A 24,135-nucleotide genomic window follows, 5' to 3' on the forward strand; every position below is an offset into this window, starting at 1 on the left:
AAATATATACAGTATATAAGGTATCATGCCATTGCAATAAACAGCTACAATTCTATATATTATCTAATATAAACATTATATACGCACACACTGCTAATACAATTTTATAACTATCATGGTTTTTAAGCTACTTTATGTTGTATAAACGAGCCCCATATTTCATTATATTTATCCAAAGTTTGTCTGTATGGAATCTTAGCAAATTTAGCAAATTTAATCAAATCTTCAATCCATGAAGTAAATGAGGCCATACATTTCCAATATTGCAGAATGCGTCTTTTAAACATAGTAAGAGCTCAGAGAAAAGATGTATATTATTCAGTTCAAGTTTCCTATACTGTATTAAATATGTAATTCAAGAGAATATTATTCTCTGAAAACTTTTAGCTTTTGTCACACGTTTATATAATCCACTATTTCTTCCAAAACCTTCCATAGTAAGGACATGGTACATAGGACATTTTACAAAGATACATTTTAAGGAAGCATTGTCCCTCTTACATCTCCAACAAAATGCTGTCTTAGACAATCCTTTCCTATACAAACACAATGGAGTCCAATGCATTCCAAATATTACTTTTGTTATAGAAGTCATAGTTTAAGAGCAATTGACACTCTTGCCATAACGTTCAGTCTCTCACTGTATATGCAATACAGGAAGTTCTAATTCTTTATTCCACTAATCTTTTAACTTGTGCATTACAGATTTATTTATAACAAATGCCTATTAAAAACTAATGGGGGGGGTTGTTTCAAAAGATTTACCCAGTTGCTCTAGTATCTCCAGTGCCTAAGAAGCTAAAAATGCTGTTAGACTGAGCATTAACTAATGTTGTAGCTGTAAATATTGCCATTGAGTTATATCTGATAGGTATATATCTCTTAGCACAGCATGTTAAAAATTACCCTCATCTATCAACTGATCCCCCCTTTTATCCAATTCTCCGTATCACAAGACTTCCATTTTGGTTAATATATAAAAGCAATTATCTTGTGCATTTTTCTACCATTCGAAGAATACTGAAAGCAAGACAAGCCCCTTTTGAAGTATTAGTGACATTCCATTCTTTTGATAAAGTCACACACCGAATACATGCACAAGTACACCATGTAAACATAGGAGTTACACTTGGCCTAGTTTGTTTTCATAATTTCAATTCCTTAAAATATATAAATGGTTTCATTTCTATTTTGACAATTTTGCTTTTTCTTGATTCAATTACTATATGCATGTAGTTGTTAATTGGGGAACTATTATTTCAATAATCAGTAACCATCAGTCCTTGAGGTTTTTATCTTGCCACATCTTCAATTCCAAACTGATATGTGGAAACTTGATATTCTTCCCATGTTATTACAAGTGTCTTCCAACCGGAGACTTCTCATAAGCTCCACCCAAATGTATTTAAACATAAAAGCTATGTCTGTACAGTTACATTGACAACAGCACAAATGTTTGCTTTCATATCCTTTTGGGTTTGATTTAGGAGTTTCTTCTGCATGGATGGCTTTCCTCTCATGCCTTCAGAGCCCCACCTTCCTCAGGCCACTGTGGATTATCCTTAGCTTTTCTCCTCAAGTTTATTAGTTGTTTGAAAGCAGATTAAGAGTTACTATGACCAAACATTTGGCAAAACAAAAGTAAGAAACAGTCCAAACAATGTTTCTGTTTTGAAAAACAGAACAACAATCAATTTCAAAACAAGTTTATTCTTTATTAATCAATTATGGATCTGAGTAATAATAAATATTATTGAATAATTCTTAGTCTTTCACTTATTACAGTTACAATATGGAATGTTTATTATTTGCTGTAGGTTGGTTCTTTTTTTCAAAATTTAATTACAGTTTTAATAATAGGGCATGTGTGCATTTATTTAATATACATATAGTATAATACTATGATTTATCACAATAAGAATGAATCATAAACTTGCACGTTCCATCTTTATTCTCTTCTTTCAGCATGGCTGCAGGAACTAATTTTGTTTATTAACCATATATAAATATTGCTTAAAATACTGTTTAAACCGATAGTATAGTTAAATCTTAACTATAAATTATTGAAAGTAATAAACCTTTTTATGCCTATGTTTTGAAGTTGACTCGGATTAGAACAAAAGGAAAAATACAATTTAAAAAACTGAAGTTTTCAACTGCCCCATAATTAAATCAGAGAGGTAACATATAAACCCAAGATTCATAGTTACCTACTTTGATATATAATAAATCATCACAATGTTTGAACAATCTCATATGGTAATTACATTTTTTTAAAAGTTGGGGCTTCTACTAGTATAAAAAGATAATTCCCAATTCTGCAATTTATGTTAAAATAGTTCATATGATAGAAGAGGGGGAAGAGTATGTATGGAAAAAAATTAATTTCTTAAATGTCAGTAATCTGGCATGATTAACATTCTATATGTATGTACGTATATTATCCAATTTTATCAAAGTAGGGAAGCTTGGCACAATATTTAATTAAGCATTAAAACGGCAATAAAATTGATGCTTAAAACAATTTCAAATCCATTCTTCAAAATGCGTAGGTTGCTGCAGAAGAAGGCATAAAAGAATACAACTCAGTTCTTCCAAGACAATTAAAATATTCTTAACTAATTAAAGCTTATCTTCTAAGGACATTTTGTAATAAAATCTTTATTGGACTCATTAAGATTATCATGTAACACCAAATATTTGAAATATCATCTGACAGCAAATTGAGAATTAGTGCTTAAGGGGTATTTTAAAATATATATAAAAAATCAAAGAATGCCCCAATCTTTACATAAAACTGACTAAAAGCAATGGCTTCTAGATACTGGAATATAGATACTTTCAACAGTTTTGATTGAAAACAAAAGCACAGTAAAATAAAATTTTGGCCTTGGGATAAAATTATGGCACCCAATCATTTGTCAGGTATTCTGATTTTCTCTCTCTGTTTTATATGCTTTAGATTAAAATACTTTAGTTCTTTAAGGGATGCTTTAACCCCATCACTGTGAAAGTAATAGCAGTAAGTTTTTCGTAGACAAGAAACATGAGTGCAGCAGTGAGGACTGTCTGGAGTAGCTTTGCTTCTAGTCCTTTATAGAGTCCCACTAATCCGAAGCGCCTATAAAAGAACATATTAAATATTATACATTAAAAAACAAAACACAGATAACTCTGCCTTCTATAGCAAACATACATCAATTTTGCTCTGTTCTTACGCTTTGAATGAAATTGTTAAGAATCACTAAGGATTTAAGGATATGATGCACTCTTTGACCAAATGCCAATAAGACCAGTGCCCCATTGGCTTTATCTAATTGAGTAGAATGAACTGCAGATTCTGTCTTCCACTGGGCTTCTAGATGTAGCTACGTCTTGGAAAAGAGACTGGCATTTCCAATAGATGGGTTTTAGTTAATTACCTCAGAATCTGTAATAATATTTTTTATCAGATTTATAACCAGTGATATCCCCCAGCATCCTCCACATGAACGTGTGTGGTGCGCGCGCTTGTTTCTTACCATCCAGTGATGCTTCTGCAAGCCTCCGCGATGCTCTAGCTGCTCGATGGAGCATCGCGCAGGCGCTGTATGTGCTGTGCGCGGAAGCACCGAAGGGTTTAAAGACAGGTAAGGAGCGTGGGTGGGTGGGCCCTCCGGAGCACCGTACCGGAGCGGTACCCAGTGCTCCGGGCAGGCTCCGGTACGCCCGTACCGGGGCACACCGCCTGCAACCCACCACTGTTTATAACCCATCTTTTTAGTCAATTTGAGCACTCAGGCTACTAAAAATAAATATACTACCATAATTACTAAAATAGAAAAAAAAAGAGATGGCTTAATCATGTCTTCTGCTGGCTGGTGGCAAGAAATATTATAAATTCTTCTTTTTCTGCATGTTGCCAGATCATAATAAATTGAGCTGATATGAACTGGGAGAACTAGAGATCCAGGAAAACAAATGTCAATGTACAAGCGTCAATGAAACTTGGTAGAAACTTGCCCATGATCATCAGATAGTTTCTTCTAAAACTACAGGTCAGGGTGGGTTGGCCACCCTGTGTTTGAGGTCAAACACAACCCAGATGCCGCCCTCAATTAAATTGAGTTTGACACTGCTGCTATAGTGGATTGTGCACTAAGCAATAAATTGAACTAGATGACTTCTTTTATCCCTTCTAATTTTAATATAACATGACAACTTTTATCATAGGATAATTCCAGGACTTTTATTCTATTATTAAAATTGTTGTGTATGTATATGCATATGTATAACATATCTTTATGTAACTATTTATCCATTTACAAAGAGCCCAATTTACAGTAAACTAGTAAGACATTATATTGGGTTAAGTAGAAGCCAATTAAAAATGCAAAGCTTACTTTATTCTTTGCTGAAGAAGGTAGAGGACATTTTTAAGACTACCTAATCTCCTGTTTTCAGGGTTTAGTCGGTGATGTCCAAACTGAAAAGGAGACAAAATGAACATTTTTCCTGTTAATCTCTGTTTACAGAAGTATGCAAAACTATGGAATATTTTGGTTGTTCACAGAAAGTATTGTGATCAAGCTTTTATAATCCTGTATATAACTTAAACGTAAGCAAATTAAACTTATTATGGCCTTTGAGAGCACAATAATGAAACATGTAAACCTGTAATTTTTATTAAAACTGTTTTTAAAAAGACATACACGCATTACATTACATTAAATTCAGCATAATGACTTTAACACAGATAGCAGTAGCAATGAAAAAAATTTGTGCAACCTGGAAATATATGTCAGGGTCCTGGTTAAATAAGAGCAGTGACAGAGAGACAATATGCTGTCTACCAAAGTAGTTCTTTAAAATGGGATAGATATATGGCATTTTTAAACCCTAATGGACAGAGATTTTCCAAAGAAAGTCCTAAAGATTAGAATTTGCTATTACTTTTTGTTACTCAAATTGATAGCAGTCTTTTAAGGCTATCCATCCTTTGTAATCTATCATCTTGCTTAACCATGGGCAAAGCTCCAAAAGTGTTGATAAGTACTGCTTCTTCTGTATCAAACTTTGCCTCATTCTGCATATATGCCTGCTATTAGGATTTACTGCTATTAACAACAGGTTATTAATTAAAATACTATGTAGATCACAAGTAGCAGAGCTGAACAAAGGGGTTTCCCCTCCAACATGTACCCTTTGATTGGATCAATCCAAAGGGTAGCAATAAATTGTTTCCTTTTAAGTGACATGTGAGGTATAATATATTGCTTCAAAGTCAGTAAGATTCGTTTGCTGCAAGTCAAATGTGGGAGCCACTCAAATAAGCACAAATCTGCCCTGTTTCCCTGAAAATAAGACCTCCCCAGATTAATAAGCCCAATCGGGCTTTTGAGCTCATGTGCTAAAATAAGCCCTCCCCTGAAAACAAGCCCTCCCCGAAAATATTGCAACATAGCAGCAGCCATGAGATGACCATGCTCACCGCCTCCTGCACCTCAAAAGTAATAAGAACTCCCCGAAAATAAGGCCAAGTGCTTATTTCGAGGGTCAAAAGAAAATAAGACTGTCTTATTTTCAGGGAAACACAGTATTTAGCAACGAAGAAGCTGTCCCAGAGAATCTACAATGGCTCTTTTGGACTGACTGACTAGAATTAAGGCTGTGCAACGAAGGGTGTGCAATGAAGAGCAACCCAATTTAATTGCAAGGAATAAGCTTTGATGAGGTAACTTCTTTAACTGCTTGCACACCAGAGTCAACTGACACCTTTATTGGCTTATGATTTATTATTACTCAGTCCCAAGGGTTGTTGTTTAACGAGGTTGTCTGCGTGGGCATGGGTTTCAATAAAGGTGGAGTGTCTTTCTGTATGCTTTTGTGCAAAACTTCAAAATCTGTTTGCACGGATCCCGATTATTTTTAACAAAGACCAATTGCTTGAACATTAAAAGGTCAGTCTTTGCTGTGAGCAAACATTGTTTTGCCATGAATTCAGCTGAGCCATTCTATGACCGGATCTTCTCAAGTGTTGAGGGGAACTTCTTATATTTATTAGAAGAAAGTGAAGAACTAGTGAAATGGACTGTAGAATGATGGGGAAGGGGTAGTGTATAATCGGACCAGTCAATTAATTCATCTCTAAGAAAAACAAGAACGCTCAAATAATTGCTCTTTTTTAGTTCTGTTTTAAAGTCCCATTCAAGAACCACAATTTTACGAAATGGGAAATGAAGTTAGTTTACTGTTTCTTATTGTAGAAAAAGTTCATTAATGTTTAGCTGTTGGCTATCTTGGAAGAGTGCTGTCAGCCACTCTTCTTCTACTTCTTTTTTTCACAGTCTTCCGAATGAGAAATAAGTATAATTATTTTACATTTTGGCACATAACTTGAGCTGTGATGTAAATAGAAAGGATTTACAAAGAGAGTATGAAACTACCAGGCTTATCTCACTATTACATAATGTCATGCAACATTTTATGCAGAAAGAAAAAGGAGAAATCCTGCCTAACTGTAATAAATGCAGTGTAGTATACTAATGTACTTTTGGAAAAGCAGCATCCATTATGGAAGCCATATGCTACTATTAATTCACAAAATTCTAATTGTGAAAGTTTGAGAAACAGTTTTTTAAGAGCTTTGTTAGCCTCAGTTAAAAGTTGTGCTTGTCTAATAACAAATTAAGAACTATTAAATGGAATAAAGTTTTACAAGTTAGGGTGTGAATGAAAGTGATTTGGCATTACTCATACATACCCGTAAAATTGACTGTACTGTCTGCATAGGGTAAGTGAGCGTAGTGGCAATTGCTTTGGCTATTGCTCCAATAGCAAAAACGTCCAGTGAAGACAGCTAAAACAATATGAAAAAAAAATTAGTATCTGGATGCAAAAACAAAATTAAGAACCTTCAAATCCATCCTAATCCAAAACCAAAATTGTAACGATTTAGTTGAATGGAACAATTTCTGAAATCAAAGTTAAATATCCCCTTTCTTGTAAACCTTGGAATCTTACCTGCAGTTGTCTTTTTAAAATTTTCCTCTTAAGCCCTTCATAAAACATGAATTGTATGGCAGGGTTAAATACTAAGAGCAGTGAGGGAAAAGTACCATTCCACAAAGCCAAGATTCCTTCCTCTCGAATTATCTGATGAAAGGCATCTGATTAGAAAAATAAATAAGGGAAATAAGAATCTTACAGAGGATGCAGAATTATACATTTGATCAGTCTGCCAGTTTAGCATTATTCATAGAGTTTTACATTTATTTTGCATCTAAATTTACATTTATTTATTCAGAATTCAAAGAATTTTGCATGGACTCATTGTAGCTGATTTTATTGTTCAGTATTTATCATGAACAATTGTTAGTAAGCTGGAATAATTAAATTCAAGGTGACAGGGAGGGAGGTAAGGGTTCTTAACAGACAAAATTACAGCACACAAAAGTTGTCTTATGAATCAATTCAAATTTTTCCTGTAATTGTGACATGATTCAAAGATTTATTTATAATGTTTATATGGCGCACTACTCCAAGCCATGTTAATTTTTCTTTCAGAAATGCAAGGCTAATCAAATAAGTAGCATTTAGTTAAGGCAGACTAACCCTTATGCCTTTCAAATTAAGTTTAAAGAGGTTTGGCATGCAGAAAATTACTTTTTGATTTACTTGCTTCTATCATTGATTAATTAGCTGATTACAAAGTAACACCTCTGATACCATGTCATCTGTGTTTAATATAAATTAAATGTGTCTATAGTTACTCCTAAATCTCCCCAGAGTTTTAATTATTTTATCCAGCAATTGTCTAATAGAAATACTGATCTTTTTTTTCATTTTACCATTCATTTCAATTCCTTCTACTATTCAGCATGTATTGTTTCCATCATCCCAAGGGGAAGCAATGGAAAATTTAGAAATTTCGGTGGTTGATGGGTAACATGTTTCTGTTGAAAATATGTTATTCTAATCCTTAGTTTAAGATGAGACAAATACAATAATTTTTTCTTACGCTCACAAGCCCATATCAATTAAGAAAATCATCAGGTTTAAGAATGGATTGTTTTGATTTTTAAAAAAAAACCTTTTTCAATATTACATGGAACTCATAAACTAAAATAGGTCTCCTGAAAGCCATGTGCATGTGAAAAATATACTTGTGATAAATAATGCCCCCTAAAGCATGTGCTTAGTTCATTTCCTGCTGAAAGACCTGAATAGATATAATTCATGTTGTTTGTCTCAAAAGCTTCTTTAATGTAATCCTTTTTATTCAATGGCACAACTGGATGAAAGCAAACACTGCCTTTATTATTCACTCCTCAAATCATTAGTTAAATACTTTTCTGGCTGGACCTATGAGAATACTTAGTCCATTCAAAGAGAATGGCTTTTACTTGTCCTCTGCTTTCTAAAAGACAGTGAGGATAGTTCTAAAAAGGAAAAGAAGGAAAACAAAGGATGAAAAGTCTAGATGATCTCCATCCCTTTCAGCAATGACTTGTCAACAAGTTCTACTTTCTAAGATGCTATGCAAGCTGTAAGATTAATTTAATTAGGTTAACAGTAACGATTTTATTTAGAACTGTTATGTTCCTTATTTTTCCTGTATAGGCATCCTCAGGTTAAGAACATCCAACTTAAAGACAACCCCAAGACAGAAACACCCATCTATTACTAAACATGGTAGACAGTGTTCTCATTCCTTTAAAGTTTAACCGATGAATTGTTGAAGCCTCACATTGCTGAAGCTGCTTATTTTTAATATACAGCCTATTTTCAGAGGTTCCTAAAAGCACTGTATTATCAACTCAAGGAAGGAAAATGCCATCTGCTATTTTTAGTAATAGGCAGTCCATTTAGGAGTTTCAACCTACATACAAATTTGGACTGAAGACAGAGTTAAGAACAGTATATTCCCCTTTTCATAGCTGAAGATCTGGCTTCAGCAACTGTGTATGTGAATTTCCCATTAAAACCTTCCCTGCATGCAAAATTGTTTGCTTATATAGCTACAGAGAAGAGGCACAAAGTATGATAACCTTTCTACTTTTATGTTTTGGAAAAAAATGATCCAAATCAATTTTGCTTTTATTTTTTCCTAGAGCTAGACTGAATAGAGAAATCCTTATTAGAATAATTCTCTAGACAGACTAAGAAATTTCAGAAGATACAACACTAGCAACAGATGTAGGGAATACCTGGAATAAGAATTCTGTAAATAAGACTTTACATTATTTCATTCCAGTTGTAAAAGTTTATGTTCTTTGCAAATTGTTACTTTGAAAAGGCTAGTACTCACTGCTCACTACTCTGCTCTTTCCCACTTTTACTACATTTTCTCCTCCTGCTCCTCCAACTACTACTTTTTATGAGTGCTATTGCTGGAGAACAGTATCTCCTTCTATCTGTTTCAGGCTGCTTTATGAGCACACATACCATCACATCCAGCTGCCTCTCTGCTCCACTTTTAAAGTCAACAATTGCTGAGCTGGCTTGGATGAGGACTTAAAGGAACAGGACAACAACAGCACAGGTGCTGACCTTTTTGTAGACAGCTGTCCTGCCACATACCTCACCCTGTTTAATATTTTTTTTTATTAAAATATTTTTGATATTTCTTTTTCCATTTCTGTGCACTTTGCACTCAATAAAAGTCACTGATGACATTTTGTTATCCTGCCCACTGGATAATATTGAAGCAATACAGTGGTTACAATGTCAGATACCACCTTCTTAATCGGGACTTGGTATCCTTTATCTGCTGCAGCCATGTGAGTGGTTGGTGGTCAGTTATCACAGTGATTTCACAACCCCAGAGATACACACAAAGAGCACTGATTACTCATTTCAGTTCATAGACTTCCTTTTCAATGGTGCCATATTTTTGTTCCCTTGGAAGGAATTTCTTTGACAAGTAGATCACAGGATGGTTCATCCCTTTATGGTTTTGAATAAGCACTTCACCTAAGCCTACATTAGTTGCATCTATCTATACAACACATGGTTGGGAGAAATCTGGCCCTTTTAATACTGACTTCCTACATAATGCATTTAAAAAAATGTCTCCTGCCATTCCTTAGACCACTCTACTCTCGAAGGTTCTGTTTTTCTCGTTAGGTCTCTTAGAGCAGTGGTTCTCAACCTGTGGGTCAGGACCCCTTTGGGGGTCAAGCGACCCTTTCACAGGGGTTGCCTAAGACCGTCGGAGAAACATATATTTTCGATGGTCTTAGGAACCGAGACACCAATTTTAGGGTTGGGGGTCACCACAACATGTGGAACTGTATTAAAAGATCACGCCATTGGGAAGGTTGAGAGCCACTGTCTTAGAGGGATAAACCTTTGGTAATATTCCCCCAAACCCAGAAAAGAGCAAACATCTTTGTTTTTGGGGCTTCTATCTGTTTCCACCTTTCTCTATTCAGATTTCATCTCCCCCTTACCTACCATAAAGCCCAAGTATTGGGTTTCCTGATATCTTAGATGGCACTTTTTCTGGGCTTATGGTTAAGCCAGCTTTCTGTAGACAATCAATTGTTTTGCCTTGTGTGTTTAAAGTGTTCTTCCTAGGTCTTGCTGTAGATGAGGATATCATCTAAATAGGCAGCACACTATTCCTTTTGACCTGGTAAGATTTTATTCATTAACTTCAGGAAGGTAGCAGGTGCCCATGTAGACCAAATGGAATTTTTCAAAACTGAAAGTATCCTTGTGGAGTGGAACACACCCTGTTTTCTCTTTGGAGTGGTGTTCCAGTGGAATTTGCCAATATCCTTTGGCTAAATCCAAAGATGCTAAATACTTGGCTTCACCTAGACCAGTGATGGCGAACCTGTGGCACGCGGAGCCATTTGTCAGGGCATGCAAAGCGCTGCCCTGTCAGCTGGCCAGCGCACATGCGCGCGCTGGCCAGCTGAGTTCAACCTTTTTTAAAGCCATTTTTCGCCCTCCCCATGCTCCAGAGGCTTTATAGGAGCCTGGGGAGGATGAAAAGAGCCTGCCCCCTCCCGGAGGCCCTCCGGAGGCTTCATGAGCTTCCCTGAAGCCTCCGGAGAGCAAAAAAACAGCCCTACGGGCAAACCAGAAGTTTGGGAACGGACTTCCAGTTTGCTCGGAGGGTCATTTTGAGCACTCCGAAGGCTTCAGGGAAGCCTCTTGAAGGTCCCTGAAGCCTTCGGAGTGCTTAAAACGACCCTCCGAGCAAGCCGGAAGTGACTTTGACTATAAAGCCTCTGGAGCCTGGGGAGGGCGAAAAAAGCATTCAAAAATGGGGGGGGGGGGGTTGCGCCTGTAGTGTGTGCATGCGCACTGGGGGGGGTCGTGCATTGCATTATGGGTGCGGCACGCCTGCACATGACCCCCCTGCGCTCCCTCCACTTATGGCACGCAAGCCAAAAAAGGTTCGCCATCGCTGACCTAGACCATCCAAGAGCTCTCTACCCATCAAACTTATTTGCCTGAAATCTGCACAAAACCATGCATCCCCATTTGGCTTTGAGACCAATACAACTGGAGAACACCAATCACTTACAGATGGTTCTATTGTGTCTATCTGGAGCATCTTTTCTATTTCATTTTATTAACACATCTTTCAACCACTCAAGAATTCTATAGGGAGATCTAACTGATCAGGTTTCGCTCTTTAGTATTTTGTGTTCAACTAAGATATTATGCTCAACTGTATGGTAAACATATGTTTCCAGTCCCCTAATATTTTTTTATCTCTTTGTTTTAACTATCCCCTAGGTCTGAATTGATAAGTATTTTTCCATAGTATGGATGAAGTATTGCACTCCAAGATTGATCCAATAATTCTGGATACCTTTCCTTTAGTGCCAGCAAACCATCGCAGGTTCAGCTCTATTGTGCTATTTTCTTAGTAGGTTGGCACTTCCTTTTTTTGTCTCCCAATTCAATTTCATAATTTATTGGTTCAGTTCACCTCATCATTATGTAAGGCCCCTGCCACTTAGCCTGTAGTTTGTTTCCTTTACTAGGCAACAGTAACTGGGCTTGATCTGCTACGTTAAATTGCTTCACCTTTAAACCTGTATCATCATGCCTTTTCTGACGTTTTCCGGTTTCTAAATATTCCTTAGCAATGTGTCCTAGGGATTTTAAATTATTCCTCTCGAATAAGATATATTCAATTAGGTCTTTAAAGCCTTCTAGGTTTTTGCACCTTAATGGTGTCTAGAACCCCAAAAGTTGATTCTTAGACTGTAACTCAAAAGAGCTAAATCCCGTAAACGTCTGGGGAATTTCAGATAGAAAAAGCATCTATGTATCCAAATGTTTTGTGTCTTGGACTGCTTATTTTTTGAGAATAGATTTTAGGGTCTGCTTCATCCTTTCTGCAAGACCGTCATAAAGACTGGTACATATATCTTTTATTCCTAAATCTGTATATAAATATTTCAGCAGTATTGTTTGGAAATTGGTTCTTTGATCTGTAAGGATCTCCTTTGGTATGCCCAGTCTACTGAAGATTTCGACCAGCTCCTCTGCTATTCTTTCGGTGATCACTTTCCTTAATGGAACTGCTTCGGGATACCAAGTGGCATAGTCACAGGCAACTAGGATATACTCGTTGCCTTTACTAGATCATGGCAAAAGGACTACAACCATGATGGCGAACCTATGGCATGTGTGCCAGAGGTGGCACACAGAGCCCTCTCTATGGACATGCGTGCCATCACAGCTGCTCTTCTGGTTTCTGGCACGCATATGTGCTCCGGATAGCTGATCTTCACAGGGGCATGTGAAGGTCGTTTTCTGGCCATTTTGGGGCTGTTTTCAAGCCATTTGGGGGGGGGGGGGCTTTTTTGACCCCAAAACAGCCCAAAAAGCTGCCTGAAAACAGCCAAAAAACAGGCATGTGTGCGCCGGCCAGCTGGTCTTCAAATTTCTGATGCTCCAGCACGCGCACCTGCATGCATGTTCCAGTTTGGATACTTGGTGCCGAAAAGGTTTGCCATCACTGGCCTACAACATCTACGATTATTTTAGAAAAGGGAGTAAGAATTAAATTTACTCTTTCGATAGGAACTTTATTGTGTTCTCGTTGGTTTTACCAATTGACACACGGGGCAGGATCAACAGTACTGGGCCATTTCTCCACAGATACCTGACCGATAGAATCTATTCAAAATACTGTAAGTAGTCTTAACCCTACCCATATATCCAGACCATGGAGTTTCTTGAGCTAATTCCAATATTACTTTGCGATATCCCAAAGGAACTACAAATCTGTTCAATTTGTTCCTTTGTTAGGGATGAAGTCTTATTGGGAACAGCAACCCATTTTTTTCTTGAAATACTGGGTGTTGATTCCTTATTTACCTCCTTTTCTGCTGCTAATCAATGTTTCGATCTTGGGTTTTTTTTTTGCTAGGGAGGTGAGATTGCTTGGCAGAAGGGAATCTCAGCTTGGAGGGAATCTCAGCTCCGAGTTTAAGGATTTTTGTTTTTTAGTGTAGCTTAGTATTTTGCTTATATTGTACATTTTTTCTTAAATTAAATAAAAATAAAAATCAGTCTGGAATTTTCTTCTCCATATAGTTGATATGAGTTACGGCTATATGCCTTAATTCACTTTGTAAAAATAACATTGAAAGTTAAAGATAACTGGTAGCTTGTTTTTTTACAAAATGACTAGACAGAGTAATGGTTAAATAATCCACTTCATCTTTCAGATTGTAAAGATCTGACAATAAGTCTGTCTCATCGTTGCTAGAATAAAAAGGAAGTATATCAATGGTATACTGTATGTTAATAACATCAATAACAAAGCTGAAGTTTCTGGAGAATATAGCTCCTGTGCGGGAGAACATGAAATATATTGCATTCTCGTATCAGTTCTTTTTTCATGCAATTGGTAGGATATTGAGAGCATAGCAGCTTTTTCAAGTCTACAAAAAGCACAGAGTGTTTGATGAGCAAGGAAAACTAGGGCAAAATGCTGTCTCAAGAATGGTGAAGGTATGTGTCGGTATACTGAGTTTGAAAAAGCATAATTTAAATACATTACAATAGATAAGGACAACCACACACACACACAACACACACCAGCAACCTACCTACAATGCCTTTGTAATTGGTTGGTATAATATCTTCATTTCTAAATTTTGCCCCCTGGAGTTTAAGACGGGTATTTACCACCCAGAGCGGAGTAGTCAACAGTACATTCACTACACCTAAGGAAACAGAAGCAAAATTCAGTAAAAAGAGGCCTCATAAAATTAAAATCAAAATTAAAAAATTAACTTTAATGTATAAAGCAGAAGTACCATTTGAAATACTTTGCAAAATCTAGACTGAAATTATTCTGGAGGAAAAAAATATTTAAAATGGAAAGTCAAGGGAGCTTGTCCCAAAGGTGCTTTTTTAAAAGGGAAAGTGGACTTTCTTGATTTTTTCCCTTGAAAATGCTTTGCTTCTCATCCAAGAAGCTGCTTTAGTTCATAGACATCCAACAGAGCTTCCTTTCTTTTGGTTCTTAAGCAATTATTACACATTTCATTGAGCAATGCAAGAAAAGCGAGCTTGCTTTTCACAACAGGTACACACCTAATTATTTCCAAATATTTTTCCCAACTTAACGCAAACTTCCCACATTATTCTTCATTATGAAATAATGCATTGAGAAAATCAGAAGTGCTAAACTGTTTTAAAAAATTAAAATTAAGGATTCAAAAGGCATCTCTCAGATAACCTTAAGTGGCACGTCAAATCAGAGAGTAGCACAAGTTAGAATAAATAATAAACCAAAATAAGATACAGATCAAGAAATATGTAGCAGTGCTGGCAGCCATAGAAAAACACACATTATATCTCTGCTCTGTATCGGTGGCTGGTTTATTCCCAGGTTTAATTCCAGATGTTGGTTTTAGCATGGGACCAGGTTATTTGAGAGACTATCTCTCCCCAGTTATATCTACCTGTCCTACCACGTCTGATAGGAAGGGTGTTACAGGTTCCTTCTGCTAAAAATTTCCATTTGACATGAACCCAAAGACACGCCATCCTTGGTGACATCATTCCTGCTACTTGAGAGGGAATAAAAATGAGTTCCTCCAGCAGCCTGACAATCCCATGAAAGTAGTAAGCTTATGAGATTGTTACACTGTGTGTAGGATGCTGATCCATCCTACTGCTGTCTTATTTATATTTGTGTTTGTTTTCAACTGTTGCTTTAGATGTTTTTGACTGTTTGCTTCATTGTACACTCCTCAGAATCATATTTGTGAAATGGGTGGATACACACACGCACCAAATTTGTCAAATATTTAAAATTTTTGATTTTTGCTTTGGAAAACATCTGATGTTAAATTCATAATATACATTTTCAGTTTCTGTTATATACAGTTGTATTTACTACTGACACTATATTAAAACATTTCAAAGAAACTTTGAATTTCATTGTTAATATCAAATGAATAACTTTCCAAAGATATGAGTATACACATCAACTCAGCCCATGCTCATGTTCAAAGATAAGATAATGAAATGAAGAGAAACATTCAGTGATACAAAAGTGAAAAATCTAAAAGAAGTAAAACTTTCAGAAAAGAGGAAATGAGACAAATCCTTTCAAGTTAAAAATACATTTATCGCTTCATTATTTTAAATTGCCTTCATGATAAATTAATCTACATCCCAAAATCAATACATTTCTGATAGGATTTTATTACCTGCAACCACCCCAAGAGTCAAGTCCTTTCCTGTAGTTGAATGATGACCTTTAGCCCAAAGAGTTTTTAAACTATTAAATGTATAGAAATAGACGAAGTTGGAACAACAAAGGCTGGAGATAACAGGGAACCACCCTCGATATGGTGCAATGCTAAGGAACAAAATAACAACAGCAAAAAAATGAAAATAATGCAACAATCATAGCAAAAAAGCATATCTGCACCCAATTCCAAACATAATCAATTAAGTATATCTACTAACTAAAGGGTTTTGGGCTAAGTGTTCAAGAAACCAAGTGGCAAAACAAAACATATTTAAATATGGTACTTATTAACTATATTTAACAGAATACAATTCTATACTCAGGACTAAATTTAACTGAACATATCTGAATAACTATGAAAATAACCCAAGAGGATATACCGTATTTCCCTGAAAATAAGACCTCCCCAGAAAATAAGCCCAATTGGGCTTTTGAGTGCATGCGCTAAAATAAGCCCCTCCCTGAAAATAAGACGCCCCCCCCCTGAAAATATTGCAACATAGCAGCAGCCATGAGTTGCACCTCAAATATAATAAGACCTCCCTGAACAAATGCAATTTTAGGGGTCAAAAGAAAATAAGGCCCGTTCCTATTTTTGGGGAAATACAGTATGATTGGGAAAATCAAAAGGAATACAATTCTGATCTGAATGCAAGAAACATCCCATTCAAACACATTGTTTCTTGTTCAAGTATTTCCTTTCAGAGATAGTAGTATTTTATGGAGGCACATTTTAAAAATTAACATACTGTAATTACATAATTAACAATATTCTGTTCATACTAAAGACATCACAAATGTTTTTATGTGACAGAAACTTTAACTATATAGAGGCCAATTTATTCAGGCAAGACTTCAGCCAATGTAATTCCTGCCTAGAAATTCATCTTGAAGAAGAAACAATATTGCAGCAAGTCTCTTAGTCTCTTACCCGACTTAATTTTTTAAATAGTATTTTGAATTACAAAGAAAAATGCATTCATCATCATCTTTCTAAAATATGGTTTAGTCTAATGGCTCTGTTTAAAGTATAACTATTCAAATTACCTAATTGAAATTTAGGAAGATGTGTTGTACGCATTGTTCTCCACAGAAGTTTTAAAAAACTAATAATCCTAGCAAAATAGCCCTGTACTTACATGCCTTCTTCTTTAATTATCTCCAAAAGAACTGCGTGTGTAGTTTTTGATTTGCGTTTTTCATCAACTGGAAAACAAGAAATATTTTTTAAAAGTTATTCATTATATTTGAGATCATCTTCTAATATTATGGGGAAGCTAGTCAAAAGTAAAAGTGCATTATTTATTTAATCTTCAGGTTCATTGATTCAATCTGAAACAGAACAGTTGTTTTCTCCTTCATGGATAGGTCTACAATTGACCACAAATTAAGAAATAGGATTAGAAAAGTTTGCATTTATACAAATTGCAAAAAAGAAATGTGTAGACTTTTTGCTTTTCCTCATTGGAAAGTTAAGATTACATCACAAGATCATTTAATATCTGCTCTAAGAATAACTATATTGATTGCCTGTTTTCAGGCATCCCTATTATTTTAGTAATTTGAAAACAATAAAAAGCCCTGGTCAGCTACAAAATTAGTTGCAATATCTGTCTTTTATAATTAAACACCAAATCCTAAAATTAATTTTTTGAAAGGATTTCTCCATCATCTCTCTGCATTTCTCAAACTTAGGTTACTGTATTTTGCTAAAATGTACATTTGCCATGTGAATATAACCTTCTTTCATGTCTACAGTACTGAGAATAAAGAATAATAAATAATATTTTAGTACATCCAGATTATATCTTCATGAAGTTTAGAAACACAAAATCATATAGTTGTTAATGAATCTTTTCTCTAATGACTCTAACAATATCATACTAAGGCAGCGGTTCTCAAATAGTGGGGCGCGCCCCCCTGGGGGGGCGCGAGGCTCCGTAAAGGGGGGCGCGAAGGCTCCCTTTGCATCTGGGTGCAACGGCGTGGGCAGCGTGGGCGAGGCATAATATATCCCGCCTGGAAGTGGCAGCACTTCGGACTGTGGATTTTCATTGGCGCCGCGGGCTGGAGCTGTGCACGAAGCCTGCTCGGGCGGGGGTGGGAGGGAGGGAAGCATGGCTGTCCCAGGCTTCCCTCCCTTCCCCCCCCCCAGCCCAAGCAGACTTTTTGCACAGCTCCAGCCCGCGGCTCTGATGAGTCTCTGAGCAGTCCCCAGCGCTGCCACTTCAAGCCGGGATATATTCTGCCATGCCCTCGGCGGCGTCTTTATGCAGGTAGCTCACCTCCCCGCCAGCCCGTCTGGAAGCGGAAGAGCAACAGCCGCTGTTGGGGAAGGGACAAAGGGGCGGCGGTCGCCCGATCTTGCCACCGCCACCCCTTCGCCCCTGGTAACGGCGACTGTTGTGCTGCTGCTTCCAGCTGGGATGCTGGAGGAGCTGCTGGCAGGGAGGGAGGGAAGAAGGGGAGGAGGGAGTAAGGATAGACAAGCAAGAGGGAAAGAGGAAAGAAGGCAAGCAGGCAGGAAGGAGGCAGAAGGAAGGAGGGAAGAATGGAACTGGAAGGGAGGCAGGGAAGGAGGGAGGGAGAAAGGAAGGATAGGAGGATAGGGAAAGAGGAAAGAAGGCAGGCAGGCAGAAGGGAGGGAGGTGCAAGGAAGGAAGGAAGCATAGATAAGCAGGAGGGAAAGAAGGCAGGCAGGCAGGGGGAAAGAGGAAGGAGGGAACTGGAAGGGAGGCAGGAAGGAAGGGAAGGAGGAAGGGAGGGTGGAAGGAAGGATAGACAAGTAAGAGGGAAAGAGGAAAGAAAGCATGTGACTACGGTGGGAGACGAGGAAAGACCGGTGTGCTATGTTATGCAGAGGTCTACTTATAACAATTTTATAGACAAATTATACTATTTACAGTCGCGCGGGGGGGGGCGCGAAATGTTTTCTTCTTCCTAGGGGGGGCATGACAGAAAATAATTGAGAAGCACTGTACTAAGGAGATTCATCAGCTTAGTTAGGAATCCGAAAGGTTTCCAAAGTAGCGAAGATTTTGCAAGTTCCATTTTCTGAAAACTATCACAACAGAGACATGCTGTAATCAATATACTTTGCAAAATTGTTACATATCTGTGATTGGCTATTGCTGAGTACACAGTATCTTTAAAAAAAAAACAGGTTTTTTTGCACTCGGAAAGAAAATACTAACCATAGTTTTGGCATCCCAATTATTTTAGGAGTAATTTGCAATCAATAAAAAGCCCTGGTGAGCTACAAAATGCGTTAGTTGCCACTTACACATCAATAGGTACTGTAGTAGTCTAGCATCTCTCCAAAAATTATTGGATAAAACAGATCAATCACTCAATAACATGTATTTGATCAATGACCAACAAAACTTAAAAGATCAAAAACAAAAATAGAGTGAATTAAATAAATGCAAAAATATACTAACAGCTAGCAAAATAAAGAAGATCAGCTGTTACCCTGAACAAATTTTAAGATATAAATGCAAAAACGAGTTGGTAAGTCATATATCATATTCTCAAAGGCTAAATGTAAAAGAATGGGTTACTCACCTTGAAGTCTTAGTCTAGCTGTATCCAGAGGAAAAAACACTGTCATTGCTGTCACACTACCCTAAAACATTTAGCACAAAAAAATTAACTATGTAGAGCAGGCAGATTTTTTTTGCAAAGCTACAATGACCTATATTAAATCAAATAAGTTTATTGCAGCCGTTTGAGCAGATAAAGTAAAATATCCAATATTATTTATTATTGCCCTATCCATTGGTATTTGATCGCTCTTCCATTCCTGGGCAAATGCCAATCTTGCCGCAATGATTATGTGCAACACCAAGAACCATATCTCGATGTTGATATCTGGGGGTTTGAGTCCTAACAGGAAGGTTTCAGGTTTCAACTCTAATTGATATTGGGTGATTTCTATTAACCACCGCCTAATTTTTTTCCAGTATTTAATCGCCATTGGGCAGGTCCACCACTGATGGAAATAGGTCCCCTCTCTGTGACCACATTTCCAGCAATTAGGCATGATCCCAGGGAACATTCTGGCAAGTCTTGCCGGTGGTAGATGCCACCGATATATCATTTTATATGTATTTTCCTTATACGAGGCTGCCATAGTCAATTTCATATTTTTAAACCAAATTTCTTCCCAACTTTGAAAGTCCAATGTGCGTCCTATATTCCGTCCCCAAGCAATCATGCAGTCTTTGACCACTTCTTCCCCTACGTCCAATAGCAATAGATATAATAATAATAATAATAATAATAATAATATATTTATTTCTTAGCCGCACCCTCTCCCGAAGGACTCGTAGCACTTGGATGGATCGGATAGACTAACAAAATTAATTAAAGGAAAAAAGGACTCAGAATTCTATAACTCGTGGAAGAGGTGGTACAATTGGGTACGGGAACGACCGAATAATAACAACTGAAGCAATAATATATGTTTAAATCAGATACTGGTAAATAATATTAATCAGAAATTAAAGGACGAATAAGAATTGATTATGTAGGTACGCTGACTAGATGGGCTGCATATAGTGTAAATGTTGGTGCTAAATATTAGGCCTATTATTAGGACGGTAATGTCAAGTTTAGTTATTTAATCGTTATGATTTCTTGCGCTGTGACGGCAATATGTTTGAAATTATGTTTGTATGATTTTATTTTTATAAGAATAAATAAAAAATTAATTATAAGAAAGTAAAATATCCAATAGAACTATTACATACATCTATGTGTGTATCAGGAAAACGACGACTAAAATAGGATCTAAAAATATATAATAAAATTAAAACATTGCTATAAAAGTGATAAATAAGTAACCTGACTTAAGTAATGGTGTGGCTTATTGTGCAGGAAATAGCACAAAACTGGGCAGCTCAGGAGGGTATTTTTAAATCCTTCCCTAAAAAAAAGGTACATCAAACCTTATGAAATATGGCAGTGAAAAAGCTTCCTCTACATAAATTCACTTTCAACTTAAACAGAACTTTATGGTTCTGACCATTGCTGTCAAAATATTTATTTTAAAAAAAATTCCATACAACTGCCCATTAAAAATGTGGTTCACAATAAATTAAAGTTCAGTTTGATACTGTAAGTATTTGAAACAGAGATTTTGTGCATATTCCAAGCACACTGAAATAATTTAATACTGGTATTTATATTTTATTTAAAACTTGCCATAGTAAAGTTTTGATTAGATATTTGGGTGAAGCACAATATTGATATATTATACACAATCTATCTCTGTAGCATTCTATCTAATGTTATAACATTAATTTTTATTATACTTATCAAAGAAGGAAAGGAGGAATTAATACAAAAATATATTGCACTATATAGAACAACTATATAGTTTTTGACTCATTTGTTTAATCAAATCTATTTAGTTTTAGAATTGTGGCAAAGATCACATTTTAGATAATATTTCAAAACTATTAGGTCACAGTTATGCAAAAATATTGAAAATAAAAAAGATAAATAAAAAAAAGATTCCAAACTTTTAAGATTCACAACCTTCCACACAAACAACTAGATATGGTCTAATTTCTTATTTGATTATCAAAATTATTCAGATATGTAAGAACTGTGAAACTTATTTAGCAACCTGATAATCTTTAAATCCATGAGCCATAAGACAATGAGCACATGAAATAATTTTCTCATTCTTGTTCCACTTATGCAGGTCTAAAGAAGTTATCATAGAATTCACATGCAAATCAGTCTTGAACTATTATTTTTTAATTGCTTTCCTGGACTGCACAACTACCCTCACATATACAGATATAAAATGCAAGACCATCTATTTGTATAATTGTATAATCTAATTCCTGTGTATGGAAGAAGAGTCTTACAACAGTCAATGCAAGCTTTTTCTTTCCTTCTTTTTATCCAGTAATACCATCCCACACCTTTAAGACAGCATGAATAGCTGGGGCACACCTGTGCTCCAAGAGAAAGATGTCTTCAGTATTTAGGTATGGGTGTGTACTGTATTTTGAGATGGGCAATTGCAATTATTTGTGACAACCAGAATAAATTAAGGTTGCAAGTGAAAGAGGAAGAAATGCCAGACAAAGAGGGGTAAATATCAGTGTGGGAGAGGGATGTGTGGAATTCAGACTCAAAAGTAAAAACACAGACAAGTAACAGCCATCCAACAGCTGATAAGGAAATGTTCCCTTCCTAGAAATAAAATATAAGATGCTTAAGGCTCATAAGAGGTAAGGATAGCAGCAATTGGTGCTTGGCTGAAAATATTGATTCCTAAGTCAGCTAATTTTAATGTACCTAAAGATTGGTTAAGAGGTGGCTATAATTGCAACTAAGGAATTTGCCCAGAGTCTCTACAGCTCAGAGAGCAGCCCAAAATATAGCTAACTACTGCAATATCTTTTCACAGATAATAAGTAATTCAAATCTGCCTGTAAAGGAGAAGGGGGTGGGGAGAGAGAGAGAACAAGGATTTTATGAATATTCATAGAAGCCATACGTAAAAATCCTTAGAAGTAACACAGAATATGTAAAATAGGGTCATAGGTAAGAAATAAGGAAGTATCATACATTCTGTTTAAGGATCATTGTTTTATTGGTATAATTAAAAAAATCCCTTGTAACAAAGGGAAGAAAAATTATACCTTTTTGGATGTAGCATTTACCAAAAAGAACTCATCATAGTTGATGACATATGAAAATGACAGCATGCTTTATTTAGAGTTCTGAACTTACTCTAGTAGAAGAGATTATAATCGGGTGAATACTCTACCCGATTATGTTTTTAATCTGGACCACTGATACTAAAGAAATGTACCATCTATGTTGATTCTTGGATTGTATACTACATGTTTTGCTACAATGATTCAGTTATTAACACAGTCATAACTATAACCCATTTGATCTGCAAACTTTTTGCAGTTTCTGATTGTTGCATTAGTGATATATTAATATTTTTAATAAAATAATATAAAAATACTTTTAACAGGCATGTTGATGAAGTGTATTAAACAAGAAACCCTAGAAGCTATTATGAGAAAACACTAATAGATTTAAATACCACTTCACAGTACTTTATAGCCCTCTCTAAGCTGTTTACAGAGCCAACAAACTGGGTCCTCATTTTACTGACCTCAGAAGGATAGAAAGCTGAGTCAACCTTGGTACCAAAGTTCCTAGACTTTTTTTTAAAAAAAGAATAATAATAACAAAAATTCCCATAATACTGAACCTTTTTCTATTCAGATTATAGGCCTGAATTCTTGAAGAAAAACTACATGAATGCTAAGACTTGGAACTAATTTGATAAGACATAAACATCCATGGATCTGAAGAGAAACTAGTGTACATTGAAATTACAAACAGAAATATTATTTTCTAGATGACAGAAATTTAAAGTGGCATCTAAAACGAAAGCCAAGTCATCCACCAAGTCAGATTTCAGGTTCAGTAACAAACATTGGCAACCCTGACAAGATTCTGGACTCTAGTCATTGATAATCAGATTTGCAATTAGGCGAAAACAGGCAAGCAAGTGGACATTTAATTCAATGTATCGTACAATTAACAAGGTTATTTTTTAATTTATTTGTTTGTTTGTTCGTATCTTGCCTCATTCATTTTACAAATAACTCAAGGCAGAAAACAAAGTGTACCTTGAAAGTATCAGTCTTCCTTTAAAGACTGCAATCAACTTTTGCACATCATTTAAAGCTGAACTCATTTTTTATAAAACCACCCCGAACGAAAAATGTAATCTTTTCTTCTGCAGCAGTGGTTTTATTGATAACCTATGCTCTTCAAGCTCCTGTGCAAACGGAGCATAACAGTAAGTAACAAATAAGCAAATGACAAATATTTAGGATGACAGTTCGGACTAACAGGGCACCCGCAGAGACAAAAGTTAGGAGGGGAGCTCGACTTCAAAAGCTAACAGCAGTTTATTTTTTAGCGGCTACCTAGCTAGCCCAATGCACCGAAGGCAGGGGGAACAAGCCCCAGGTCCCCTCCATCTCCGTGCCTTCCTTTAATCCAGCCAAATCCTGTCCCCTCACTTCCGGATCTTCCTCACACCCGCTTCCTCCGCAGCCTACTCACCACAGCTCCAGCCATGGCATGGACCAAGCTCTCGTAGGAGAAGACGCCGACCATAGCTGCACCTTTGGCAGGGCCCGATTGCCGCTGCTGCGATCTCCCCCGTCTGCATGAAAGAGAGCACAGAAATGGAGAGGCTAGAGAGGGAAGCAACGTCTCGCCGGCACCACCCCCGGCCAGGCCGCTGCCGTCCTACGTGACGTGTCCCGCACACCGCCAATCACACGGCGGCCCTTAACGCAAAGATGTCCGAGAGGAAGAAAGGCTGTCGGAGCTCGCGCCCCGCTTGTCCCGCT

General features: G+C 36.6%; 1 protein-coding gene across 1 annotated transcript; it reads right to left on the minus strand.

The window, feature by feature from the left end:
• Positions 1-1,690: 1,690 nt before the first annotated feature.
• Positions 1,691-24,011, minus strand: SLC25A17 (solute carrier family 25 member 17). Its single transcript, XM_081956743.1, has 9 exons — positions 23,843-24,011; positions 19,292-19,352; positions 16,867-16,933; positions 15,684-15,835; positions 14,070-14,186; positions 7,003-7,148; positions 6,743-6,838; positions 4,383-4,465; positions 1,691-3,121 (listed from the first exon to the last, which is right to left on the minus strand). The coding sequence occupies exons 1-9, from the start codon at positions 23,894-23,896 to the stop codon at positions 2,974-2,976; spliced, it is 924 nt and encodes a 307-aa protein (XP_081812869.1). The 5' UTR covers positions 23,897-24,011; the 3' UTR covers positions 1,691-2,973.
• Positions 24,012-24,135: the final 124 nt, after the last annotated feature.

The sequence above is a fragment of the Natrix helvetica genome, assembly GCF_964273705.1.
Source record: "Natrix helvetica genome assembly, chromosome: 6".
Taxonomy (NCBI): domain Eukaryota; kingdom Metazoa; phylum Chordata; class Lepidosauria; order Squamata; family Natricidae; genus Natrix; species Natrix helvetica.